Below are 13,876 nucleotides of genomic sequence, written 5' to 3'. Positions count from 1 at the left end.
TGCTGTTTATTGGATGGTCCTGAAACTGTCAAGGATGGCATGGTGGTGTAGTGGTTAGCACTGTCACCTCACAGCAAGAAGCTTCTGGGTTCAAGCCCAGTGGCCGACAGGGGCCTTTCTGTGTGACGTTTGCATGTTCTTCCCTTGGGTTTTCTCTGGGTGTTCTGGTTTCCCCCACTGTTGAAAGACATGCAGTTAGGCTAATTATCTACTCTAAATTGTCCATTGGAGAATGAATGAATGAACCCTTTATTATCGCTGTTTGACCTTTGAAATTGACCATCAACCTGTCCTTACAGAGGGGGGCAGTACAGGAAGACGGAAAAAAAGAAATTACAGAGAACATGAGGAAAGGAGAGGAGAAAAAAAAACACCCCCACTCTATGCTCCTGTGGGAGTACAGTGTGGGAACATTAAAAAACCTCAGCACATAAGCACAAGAAAACACAAGTACATTTTACATCATAACACGGGACTTGGGAGGGAGGGGGAAGGGGGGCAATCAGGGGTGGGGGGTAGAGGGGGAGGGGAGGAGGTAGAGGTAACCCAGCGCAAGCAAGCAGCCGTCCGCTCCTGCAGCCATGAGGGCGCTGGTCACCCACCTGCTTGTCACACTGGGGGTGAAAAGCGAGGAGTGGGGGAAGGAATTTCGAAGAGAGGGTCTAACAGCAGTGTTCTCCAGGGGAATAGAGATCTTGCATGTGACGTCACAGCCGATCCAGATTGTGACAGACGCCATCGTGTCGGTCAAACGCCATATTCCGCCTTCTACTTCTGGTTCTACTTCTGCTTTTACTTCTACCTTTTCTTTTGGAAAACCCTACTATATACAATTCTACTACAACGGCTGCGGCTACAAGCTCTCCCTACCTGTGCACGTTTTTTATGTTTTTTGTGTGTATTTTTGCGTGTTGTTCGTCTGTACCGGACTTCAATATCCACTACAACCGTATGGACTTACTGGACATTGGTTTCCAGCAGAAAATGACAGTTTGTAGCGATTTCCATCGCATGCACAACATTCTGGACGAGAAAAAAAACAAAAAACATTCCGGACGAGACCAGATTGCGAGACCAGCGGGGTCTCCGTGGATTGTTATTGGAAGCAAAGCGAAGGAGGCGGCGCCGGGAGCCGAAGCAAAAGCGAGGCTGCAGAGCCGGCCTGTTGACTAAGCTCAGAAAACAGCCACTCAAATCTCCACTGCCAAGCCTCTACCTCTCCAACACCAGATCCATGTAAACAACACGGACGATTTGGAATTACATTATTCTATTCTATAATCGGCTGGTCAGTGCTATACTCAATACTTAAGTGACTTACCCATCCAGTGAGGATCATTTTCTTGTTTACAAGATGCCACATCTGAGTCGCTGACAAATCCTGAATTTCTGTAAAGATAACTGTCCAGAGATTTATAGGCACGCAGTGCTTCACCACTGAACAGCGAGGGAAAGTTAATGAGGTAATTATACACGTCCGGGTATTCCGCTGGCAGTTCAAAATCCGGTCGTGAAAACTCAGTCCGGAAAGCCATAAGGGTCACAAATCTGTAGATCGTTTATTTTAGACATATATCTAGTTATCTGTTCATTAGAAAAATGAGCCGTGTAGTCCGTCGGTTGAAATTGATCCATTCTGTACACGAGTGCAGCAGTATTCAGCAGTGTTTTTGACCGACACGATGGCGGTTGTGTACTTTCCGGTCACGTGACTGCAAGATCTCTATTGGGTCATTCCGTGCCAACTCACCTAAATTTCAGGAACTCCCCCACATCACCGTCTCAGATTTTACTCAAAAAATTCTCTAATCAAGAATCATATGTTTGTACCACACATGCAAAATATTAGCCCCCAATTATGTTGTAGTTTTGGAACTACAGGCCTTTGAAATATTGATGTCAAAACACCACATGTCGAAATTGGCTCTTTCCCCAACTTCAGAGACCCATAACTTTTTATTGCAGCTATCTAGAAAGTTGTGTGTGCAGATTCTTACTGAATGATACCCACTCTTTTCAAATCTGTTGCCAGAAAGCCTCTGAAGGACATACTTTTTGCATAATAGGAAGCCAAAAATGGCATTTTGGCCAAAATCGCTTAAAATTCATTAAAACTCAAAGGGGCCTAGTAGAAATATGAAACTAGTTAGATTTTTTTCCTCATTACATAGTAATTGTAGGGTTGTTATCTGTTCACAGAAACATATTTTGCGATGAAAATTATATTCCTGAATTTTTAAAAAATTTTTTAACATCTTACGTCCTTTCCGAGGGGGCTAAAATAGGGCATTTTTGCCATCTTATTTGTTAATGTGGCTAGGGGTTTAGGATCTTCTAGTTTTTTGTGAAGATGCTCTCATATAAGATGTAACTACTCCCTGATTTTTTTTAACAAACGCCCCTTGCTTCATATTTTAATAATTTTTTTTGTACATGGACAGTTTCATCATTTTTCACTTTTTTCCACATTCAGAACTCTGTAACTCTACATTGGAAAATTCCTACTAGCAGCTATTTCAGATTTACATACACTGACATACAAATTTTCATATTTTAGTAGTAGTCTGCCCAAGAAATTCATATTTTTCTTTCTATTGGGACCTAAAAACAGCTATTTGGCCAAAAATGACAAAAATGTTGACTTGATATTTTTCAAGTTCTGGAGGGAATGGGCTATTTTCCTCATAAATTAAAGATGTGGTGACTTTTTCTATCCTGGAACAAGATCTCATCACAGCTTCTGCCCAATTGCACCCACTCAGCTGGAGATGAGAAGGGTTTCTTCTGATGTGGTACCATCATCGGTAGTGGACATAGGACCTGAAACCACACCAGTTTTACAGTCCCAGTTACAGGCCCCAAGCCAAATGTCCCAATCTGCACCAAATATGTACCAGCCAGGCAAATATATTGCCTGTGTTTATGACAGAAAATGGTACATTGGAAATATTGTCACCAGAAATGAAGAAGAAAATGATGTGTATGTCAATTTCATGAGACAAGGACGAGGCAACACATTCTCATGGCCACCACAAAGCAGGAAAGATGAATGTTGGGTGCCTTTGCTTCATGTCCTTTGTGTGGTAGAGGCCCCAAACATAAAAAGTGGGGGACGCCATTACCAACTAACAGAGGATGACTTCAAACTTGTGAAAGACTTAAGTTTTAACTTATGTACTACTAGATGACAGTTTATGAGTGTCTTAGCACATCACATGAAACTGTACTGCCTGTGAATGAATTACCCATTATCACGGATGCCCATATTTGACTTTAAATTATGTACAAATCTTGTGATGTTTTTCAACATCATGATCATGGATCATTGAATGTGTTAATATGTAAATAAAACCTCATTGCTAAATGTTTTGTGCTTACACAACCTTGAAGTATATAAAAAATACTACTCCAGAATTTTGTTGTTATTTTTCTATATTTTCCAAGGATATTCAACAAAAATTGCAATTATACCTAAAATTTTCTAATTGCAAAAAATAATATACAATACAGAAAAAGTTGTTCAGGAAATGTGTATGCCTAGATTAGGTTCTTATAAGCCTTAATTTGTGTGCAAAACACCCCTTTATTATTCCCTTGTTTATTAAAAGCTGCCCAGCGTTTTTGTCATTTTTGGCCAAATAGCTGTTTTTAGGTCCCAATAGAAAGAAAAATATGAATTTCTTGGGCATACAACTACTAAAATATGAAAATTTGTGTGTCAGTGTATGTAAATCTGAAATAGCTGCTAGTAGGAATCTTCCAATTTAGAGTTACAGAGTTCTGAATGTGGAAAAAAGTGAAAAATGATGAAACTGTCCATGTACAAAAAAAATTATTAAAATATGAAGCAAGGGGCGTTTGTTAAAAAAAATCAGGGAGTAGTTACATCTTATATGAGAGCATCTTCACAAAAAATTTGAAGATCCTAAACCCCTAGCCACATGACCAAATAAGATGGCGAAAATGCCCTATTTTAGCCCCCTCGGAAAGGACGTAAGATGTTAAAATTTTTTTTGTAAATTCAGGAATTGAAATTTCATGGCAAAATATGTTTCTGTGAACAGATAACAACCCTACAAATACTATGTAGTGAGGAAAAAAATCTAACTAGCTTCATATTTCTACTATGCCCCCTAGAGTTTTAATGAATTTTATGTGATTTTGGCCAAAACGTCATTTTTGGCTTCCCATTATGCAAAACGTATGTCCTTCAGAGGCTTTCTGACAACAGATTTGAAAAGAGTGGGTATCATTCAGTAAGAATCTGCAAACACAACTGTCTAGATAGCTGCAATAAAAAGTTATGGGTCTCTGAAGTTGGGGAAAGAGCCATTTCGTCATGTGGTATTTTGACATCAAAATTTCAAAGGCCAGTAGTTCCAAAACTACAATGAATTGGGAGCTAATATTTTGCATGTGTGGTACAAACATATGATTCTTGATTATAGAATTTTTTGAGCAAAATCTGAGACGGTGATGTGGGGACCCTTAGGTGAGTTGGCACGGAATGACCCTATTGTTGCCCCAGCAATGACCTTACCAAGGCCAATGCTGGCTAGGGAGCCGAAATAGATAAGATTGGAATTTGTTTGGTCTTAGCGAGCAGACGCATTCTTTTCATGCCTACGCCGCATGTCCATGTCCATCTTGGTCTCCAAAATGATCTAATTTCCATTGCAAAGCCGAAAGCTTCTCCAAGATATTATCCACATTGCGGGTCAAGTTCTGAATAGCCACAGTCTGAGTGTCGACAGCTCTGCCCACCGCTTCAATCATGTCGGGCAGCTTTATGGAGCTTTGATCAGCTGTCACCATTTTCTGATTTCCTCAATAAACCAGGGCAATGCCTAATCCAATCAGCAAAAGTCCTGTAATCATGGTTCTGAATAGGTAGATGTCTTCAATGTCCTCAACAGAAAGAACCGCCAGGCACACGACCCGCCACTTCTCCCATGTCCATCATATAGCCAGCTGCGAACGTTCCGGCAGGACAAGCTGGTTCCCCCGAACCCAGGCTTCTCGTCGAGAAGATTGTGCCAATTGCATGAAGAGACCAGTTTATCAATTCCATGGTTTTTAGTTCGGAGAGTAATGCGGAGAGAGTCTCTCAGAATATACACACTTAGATGAGACAGCAGAGCAGAAGCAGGAAAGATAAGGGGAGGGAGAGAATGCGACTGCCTTCCGCAAGAGCAAGGTTGGGTTCTGCCAAGTTCAAATGCTCTAGACACACCAATGATGGACTGTTAAAATGTCTGGCTGTAGAGTGCCCCTATGGCCATCGCCAGCTATAAGACGAAGAAGTAATAGTCAAACCAGCCCATCTGGCACCAACAAACATTCCACAAGATCACATTTTTTTCCTCCATGATGGTGTTTGATGTGAAGCTCTTGACCTGTATCACATGATTGATTAGATAATGCATAAACAAGCAGGGGCGGCACGGTGGTGTAGTGGTCAGCACTGTCACCTCACAGCAAGAAGGTCCTGGGTTTGAGCCCAGTGGCCAACAAGGGCCTTTCTGCATGGAGTTTGCATGTTCTCCCTGTGTCTGTGTGGGTTTCTTCTGGGTGCTCCGGTTTCCCCCACATGCAGGTTAGGCTAATTGGTGGCTCTAAATTGACCGTAGGTGTGCATGTGAATGGTTGTTTGTCTCTGTGTGTCAGCCCTGTGATGACCTGGTGACTTGTCCAGGGTGTACCCCGCCTCTCGCCCATAGTCAGCTGGGATAGGCTCCAGCTTGCCCATGACCCTGTACAGGATAAGCGGCTACAGATAATGGATGGATGGATAAACAAGCAGGTGTGCTGGTATTCCTATTAAAGTGGCCACTGAGTGTACATTCACAAGTGAACTAACATCAGTTCCTATTTTCCACCAGGAGTTACCTGTCTCTTAGTAAAGTCCACAAATCTCCACCCAAACACGCCTCCTTCAACATGTAGAGGCACTTTGCGTCTCTAAATGTACAATGCAACCTGAGAGAAAACAGGATATACTCTTAAACAGACATGTAAATGATGAACAGACATATGATCACATTCTCATCTTAGGAGAAACTCTGAGACTCTGGAAATATCCAACCCAGCTGGACAGGAAGTCCTAGGCCATTGTGAGCAATGAGAACTAACCTGATAATGAAAGGACAGCGAGCGTCCATCAGGATTTGTTTTTCAGTGAGGATGCGTGCTCTGTTGCCGGAGCTCCCTAAAGCATGTTTCCTGATGACCTTTAACATGAACACACGGCTGGTGTCATTCTTCAAATGTACCTGAAGAGAAAGATGAACCACAGAGTATGATGACAAAGTGGAAATTTTAAGAAATGGAAATTTATTTAACTCTCAGGAAAAGATTCAGTGAATCACTGAGCTATGGCAAGGAGTTGTACAAGAAAAACATCTCAATGACACGTGATAGACCTTTAATAGCTGTACGATTAGCGCTCCTTCATTCTTACCAGGTGTGTGTGGCTATACCGTCCTTCTCCAACATTACACAGCACCTGAACATCACTAAGTGAGACATGGCACAGTCCATCACCTCCGTCTGCAGTCCTGTAGATTTCAGGTTCATGTTCAGTGTAAAAGTAATCTGGACATTTCTAAATTTCTAAATGCGTCTCCTGCTTGCGATGGTGGAATTGCAATAAATACATTTATAAGCCTTCCTTACCCTCTGTAAGGATTTATTCCTTTGTAAGGATAAATAATTGTAAGGATTTATTCTTAATATTGTTAAGGAGTTATTCTACTCTATTCTATTTTACTATTTCAGCTAGAAGGCATTGAATTCTTCTGTTACCTTCTGTCTCAGCTAGACACATTGCTCGAGACGTAATATTGATATCTTTTTGAACATTCTATCAGAACATCTTGCCCTTTGCCATCTCTGACCTAAGATATCTTTGATATCTGTCTGCACATTGCTATCATATCATATCATATCATATATCATATCATATCATATCATATATCATATCATATCATATCTATCATATCATAAGAACATCTTGTTATTGTATACCATCGCCAAGGTTTCACTCACACACATACATCTGAACATTCCATCAGAACAGTGATGTAATTAAGATGTGACCTGCTCAAGGTTTCACTACAGTCTCTGAAGCATGCAATGATGTCATACACACACATACACACCCTCTGCAGTGATGTCACTTCATCCACACAGATAACACACACATATAAAATCCCCTGTATTCTCTTGCCTCATTGGGGACTTGTGAATAAAGATTGCGAACTTTATGGGGTTCCTGTCTTTCTTCGCGACTCACCCCCAGAGCTCTGGGTGACATGGGGGGACTGATCTCGAGATGATGTAATCGCTCTCTGGAGGCTGAGGGCAAGAGGTGAAGAAACCTTTCACCCTCCAAGCCACGTGAGCTACTTTCAAACTGGCTTATTAGTCGCAGTCAGAGTTGTGATTCAACAAAACAATCCAATTCTGACCAACAGAATTAAGAACTGACTCAGTTGACTGCACTTGAATGTGTTTTGCTGATATAAAGGTGTACGGGGTTGGTAGTAAAGCGCGTACCTGGCTTTTGGCTCATTGCTTCCATTCTCCTTTGTGTCTCCAGATGCGCCGATAAACCTCATGACAGACCTGAGAATATGGTAATTTACCAGAACTTGCTCTTAAATACAGTACTGTGCACAAGCCTTAGACACCCTATTTTTTTTCCATACAAACTTTGTTAGAGATTTCTATTGTATGACTTCTACATTCGCAGCACAGTGGTGTAGTGGTTAGCACTGTCGCCTCACAGCAAGAAGGTTCTGGGTTCGAGCCCAGTGGCTGATGGGGGGCTTTTCTGTGTGGAGTTTGCATATTATACCTGTGTCTGCGTGGGTTTCCTCCGGGTGCTCTGGTTTCCCCCACAGTTCAAAGACATGCAGTTAGGTTAACATGGGGCGGCCTTGAGCGAGGCACCTAACTCCTAACTGCTCCCCGGGCACTAACCCCTTACCGCACCCTGGGCACTGTAGTATGGCTGCCCACTGCTCTGGGTGTGTGTGTGTTCATGTGTTCACTGCTTCAGATGGGTTAAATGCAGAGGATGAATTTCACTGTGCTTGAGTGTGCATGTGACAAATAAAAAGGCTTCTTCTTCTTATCGAGTCAGTACAAATAAAATCTCATCTCATCTCATCTCATCATCTCTAGCCCCTTTATCCTGTTCTACAGGGTCGCAGACAAGCTGGAGCCTATCCCAGCTGACTACGGGCGAAAGGCGGGGTACACCCTGGACAAGTCGCCAGGTCATCACAGGGCTGACACATAGACACAGACAACCATTCACACCTACGGTCAATTTAGAGTCACCAGTTAACCTAACCTGCATGTCTTTGGACTGTGGGGGAAACCGGAGCACCCGGAGGAAACCCACGCGGACACGGGGAGAACATGCAAACTCCGCACAGAAAGGCCCTCGCCGGCCACGGGGCTCGAACCCGGACCTTCTTGCTGTGAGGCGACAGCGCTAACCACTACACCACCGTGCCGCCCCTACAAAAAATATTTGACTTCCAAATGTTCATTTTCCAGTACAAAATTAAATGTTACAGAAAAAAAAAAGTTTGTATCTGAGCAGCATATTACTTCACAAGAAAGCACTTTTCAGATTAAAAAGGAAAACATAATGAAGGCTGCTGGGTTTTGGTGCAAAATGAAGAAGCGAGTGTGACAAAAGTGTCCAGAAGAACTGTGGCTGGTTCTGAAAGATGCTCAATAAAACCTACAGCTCATTTCCGCATAAAACTGCACTCATTGGACCTGAGACTACTATTTCTTTTTTAAAGCAAAGGGCCGTTTCACACCAAATATTGACTTTGTTCCATTTATTAGGGCTTACTGTTTACGATTTACTGTATACTATTTTTTAAACATTGAAACATTTCATTTCATTATTTTGAAGCCATTTTTGGTTCTTTCTTTAGATGCATGTACCTAAGACTTTTGCACAGGACTGTGTATGCATATATATGCATATGCATATATATATATATATATATATATATATATATATATATATATATATATACACACACACACACACACATTTATTCTATCTACATTCACTGGATATGAGCAATCGCACACTCCGATTGGCTACTCTACTACTAGGCTATCAGCTCATATACTGTGAGTAGAGAAGAACAAAATGGTGGTGCGTGCTGCTGAATTAACCAAGGACCAAATAAAAATTCTACTCGAAAACAAAATCCAAAAACCAAAAAAGCAACAAAATATGGAATGAAAGTATTTGATGGTAAGAACATATCTTTTTGTATTTTTCAAGAATTATTATTATTATAGCATTTTTCACAAATTGCTACTGTCGTTTCGCCGGTTTATTTGCATTCTAAACAGAAATTATTTTGTTGGACGTTTTGTATGAAGTTTTAATTTGTCGAATTTACAAAAAATAAAAATGCTCCATTTCTCAAAATCCAGTGAATGTGGATAGAATAAAACAGTTAGTTATTCCACTCAAGCTCGCCGTACACGGCTTATAGCCGACTCAGTGCTATGCACCTCGTCAGCTATCAGCTCATGTGCGACTCGATTTCGTGGAATAACTGTTAAATGTTTGATTCCACCAAATCATATGAGAGAGATTGTGCATTTAGAACATACAGTATGTAGATTGATACCATTTAAAAAGATCATTATTTGATGTTAAAGACTTACTCTCTGTTTATGACCAGACATGTGACATCACCTGCAGAAACAACACTCAAAGACCTTGATACCTCTCTGAAAAAAAGAAAGGAAATCAGATATACATTTAACATGTAGTTGATGTATTTATGTAATGCTGATGAAAATGCGTTACTAAGCTAGCTTCGGACATAATGAAATAAGAGCAAAGGGGAAAAAACTACCAATGGACAGAATGGTTTTCAATAAGTGAAGCAAGACACAGGATCATCGTACAGGAGCTAATATCTAAATTCTCACTGTAAACTGACTGGCTTTTTTTTTTTTCAGCAGATTCCCTGCGATTTGAAGTGTGTAATCTGGAGAAAATTAGCATTGTGCATACATACAGTGCCTTGAAAAAGTATTCATCCCCACTGGCGTTTGTCCTGTTTTGTTGCATTACAAGCTGGAATTAAAATGGATTTTGGGGGGGTTAGTACCATTTGATTTACACAACATGCCTACCACTTTAAAGGTGCAAAAAAAAATTTTTTTATTGCGACACAAACGATAATTAATATGACAAAACAGAAATCTGGAGTGTGCATAAGTATTCACCCCCTTTCATATGAAACCCCTAAATAAGAGCTGGTCCAACCAATTCACTTCATAAGTCACATAATTAGTTGATTAAGATCCACCTGTGTGCAATCAAAGCATCACATGATCTGTCATATGATGTCTGTATAAATCAACCTGTTCTGGAAGGACCCTGACTCTGCAATACGACTAAGCAAGCAACATGAAAACCAAGGAGCCTCCAAACAAAGTTGTGGAGAAGTATAGATCAGGGTTGGGTTGTATCCCAAACTTTGAATATCCCTCGGAGCACCATTAAATCCATTATAGCAAAATGGAAAGAATATGGCACCACTACAAACCTGACAAGAGAAGGCTGCCCACCAAAACTCACAGACCAGGCATGGAGGGCGTTAATCAGAGATGCAACAAAGACACCAATGATAATGCTGAGGGAGCTGCAAAGATCCACAGTGGAGATGGGAGTATCTGTCCATAGGACCACTTTAAGCCATGCACTCCACAGAGTGGGGCTTTATGGAAGAGTGGCCAGAAAAAAGCCATTGCTTAAAAAATCACAGTTGGAGTTTGCCCAACAACATGTGGCAGACGCCCCAAACACATGGAAGAAGATTCTCTGGTCAAATGAGACAAAAATTGAACTTTTTGGCCATCATGGGAAATGCCCTGTGTGGCGCAAACCCAACACCCTGAGAACACCATGCCTACAATGAAGCATGGTGGTGGCAGCATCATGCAGTGGGGAAGTTTTTCATCTGCAGGCACAGGAAAGCTGGTCAGGACTGAAAAAAAGATGGATGACACTAAATACAGGGCAATTCTGGATGAAAACCTGTTTGAGTCAGCCATAGGTTTGAGACTGGGATGAAGGTTCACGTTCCAGCAGGACAATGACCCTAAACATACTGCTAAAGCTACACTGGAGTGGTTTAAAGGGAAACATTTAAATGTCTTGGAATGGCCTAATCAAAGCCCAGACCTCAATCCAATTGAGAATCTGTGGCATAACTTGAAGATTGCTGTACACCAATGCAACCCATCTAACTTGAAGGAGTTGGAGCAGTTTTGCCTTGAGGAATTGGCAAAACTCCCTGTGGCTAGATGTGCTAAGCTAATAGCAATACCCCAAGAGACTTGCAGCTGTAATTGTAGCAAAAGGTGGCTCTATAAAGTGTTGACTTTTTTTGGGGGGAGGGGGGGTTTGAATACTTATGCACACTCCAGATTTCTGTTTTTTCATCTTAATTATTGTTTGTGTCAAAATAAAAAAACCACAATGTGCACCTTTAAAGTGGTAGGTATATTGTGTAAATCAAATGGTGCTAACCTCCCAAAAATCCATTTTAATTCCAGTTTGTAATGCGACAAAACATAACAAACACCAAGGGGGATGAATACTTTTGCAAGCCACTGTACATATATGAAACAATACTAAAGTCCAGCACATGGGCATAGCGGACGCGGGGGACATGTCCCCTGCACTTCCCGTATTTGTGCCCTCTGTCCCCCGTACTTTTTTCCAGCCATTACAACCACTCAACTCATTTTTAACATGTGGAAACGCGTTTTTCCGAGCCGCCTCTAAACGCATCATGAGCAGGCGGAGCTAAGGTGGCAAACAAACACTGCTGTCATGTGTGATCAGAGACGCTTTAGAAAATATTGTATGAGTATCTTTGGTGTGATTCAGATCTGGGCAGCGCTTCTGTATGTTCAGTAAACCAGCCAAGAGGCTAAAGACTTTTTAGACGTTTTTTTCCAAACAAACCGTGTAAGTTGAGTAATGCTGTTGAATGTAGATAATCTCATCTCATCTCATTATCTCTAGCCGCTTTATCCTGTTCTACAGGGTCGCAGGCAAGCTGGAGCCTATCCCAGCTGACTACGGGCGAAAGGCGGGGTACACCCTGGACAAGTCACCAGGTCATCTCAGGGCTGACACATAGACAACCATTCACACTCACATTCACACCTACGGTCAATTTAGAGTCACCAGTTAACCTAACCTGCATGTCTTTGGACTGTGGGGGAAACCGGAGCACCCGGAGGAAACCCACGCGGACACGGGGAGAACATGCAAACTCCGCACAGAAAGGCCCTCGCCGGCCACGGGGCTCGAACCCGGACCTTCTTGCTGTGAGGCGACAGCGCTAACCACTACACCACCGTGCCGCCCCTGAATGTAGATAATGTTTAGCTAAAAGATGACAAATAGATGTCAATTTAGTTAGTTAAGCTAGCTAGCTAACTTAGAGGCGGTAGTAACTAGTTACATTTACTCCGTTACATTTACTTGAGTAACTTTTTGGATAAATTGTACTCTTAAGAGTTGTTCTGTTGCAAAATACGTTTTACTTTTACTTGAGTAATATTATTCTAAAGTAACAATACTCTTACTTGAGTAACATTACTATTTTGGCTACTCTACTCACTTCTGGGTAGAAAATAATATAAATGTATTTGTGTTCCTTTGACTGTTATTTTTGTAAAGATTTAATTTATTTTTGTGGTAGTTAAAGTTTAAAGTACATGAATTTGCTGATTTATTATTACTGTATTCCTAATTCTATTTCAAAATGTTGCTTTCCACATATTTTTTAATCTTTATTGCCACAATAGAAAGAGCAGGGTGAGAGAGGAGACAGTGGACCAGAGGCCAACAGGGATGATTATACAGGGTCGCAGGTGAGAAGAGAATATAACTAGCTATGTCACTACTATTAATTCTATTTATAAATTTTACTTTATAGATTTTGACTTTAGATTTTGATAGTATATCATTTTAAAGAACTAAAGTCGGTTCCCTGGCGCTGTACTGTTTGTGGTTATGTGGTTCTTTAGCTGCGAAGGAGAGGTGCAATTGAATGCGAGAGGATGATTAATCACTCAATAGACCTCTGAACAATTTGTCCCCCTCACATCTAAAATGATGGCTACGCCCCTGGTACAGCATGTGAAAGTGTGTACTCTAGTGTAAAACAAATATAGGACAGAAAATTATTCACAATCAAGACTGCTGCAACTGGTGTTTATCTCCAACCTGAACAACACACTCACACTTCGCTGAATGTGTTGTTCAGGTTGGAGATAAGCACCAGCCTCAGCAGTCCTGATTAATTTGGTGTTGGGTTGGTTTTGGAAAACAACTCCATTCGTTAGAAATAGATCTCTACAATAGTGATTTGTGTTAGCACTGGTATCCCGTAGGGGCTAACAAAAGTCCCGGGCGTGGGAATTATTTTACTTTTATCCATGTAGGAGCATGCAGTCAGATAAAAAGATCATGAAACAAAGCAGAGCCGTATTCATTAACTCAAGAGTAGGGGGTAGTGGGTGTGACACATTTACCACAGCTATTCATTCACTTTCAGTAATAGGGATGTAACACAATGCCATTATCTGTATCTGTATCCACATCTGTGGTTGTTTAGTGCTGCAAATATCTGCATTTCTTCTATCCACATTCACTGGATATGAGCAATTGTGCGTTCTGATTGGCTACTCTACTACTAGGATATCGGCTCATATACCATGAGTAGAGAAAAACAAAATGGCGGAGCACATCGAGTCAGATATATCACTTTATCAAGTCTTTAAAAGAAAGAGAAAT

At 41.2% G+C, this 13,876-nt stretch overlaps 1 protein-coding gene across 1 annotated transcript in view; it reads right to left on the bottom strand.

The window, feature by feature from the left end:
• Positions 1–13,876, bottom strand: part of prkg1l (protein kinase cGMP-dependent 1, like) — a 63,629-nt gene that overhangs the window by 10,887 nt on the left and 38,866 nt on the right. The window contains exons 9-13 of the mRNA XM_060930689.1: positions 9,715–9,780; positions 7,558–7,626; positions 6,461–6,557; positions 6,133–6,272; positions 5,890–5,979 (exon numbers count right to left, since the gene is read on the bottom strand). Of these exons, the coding sequence (XP_060786672.1) occupies positions 5,890–5,979; positions 6,133–6,272; positions 6,461–6,557; positions 7,558–7,626; positions 9,715–9,780 (462 nt within the window). The remainder of the gene's footprint in view (positions 1–5,889; positions 5,980–6,132; positions 6,273–6,460; positions 6,558–7,557; positions 7,627–9,714; positions 9,781–13,876) is intronic.

This window comes from Neoarius graeffei, chromosome 10, assembly GCF_027579695.1.
Source record: "Neoarius graeffei isolate fNeoGra1 chromosome 10, fNeoGra1.pri, whole genome shotgun sequence".
Lineage (NCBI taxonomy): Eukaryota > Metazoa > Chordata > Actinopteri > Siluriformes > Ariidae > Neoarius > Neoarius graeffei.
Note: the sequence above shows the minus strand (reverse complement) of the source record. Positions and strands in the feature narration are given on the sequence as shown.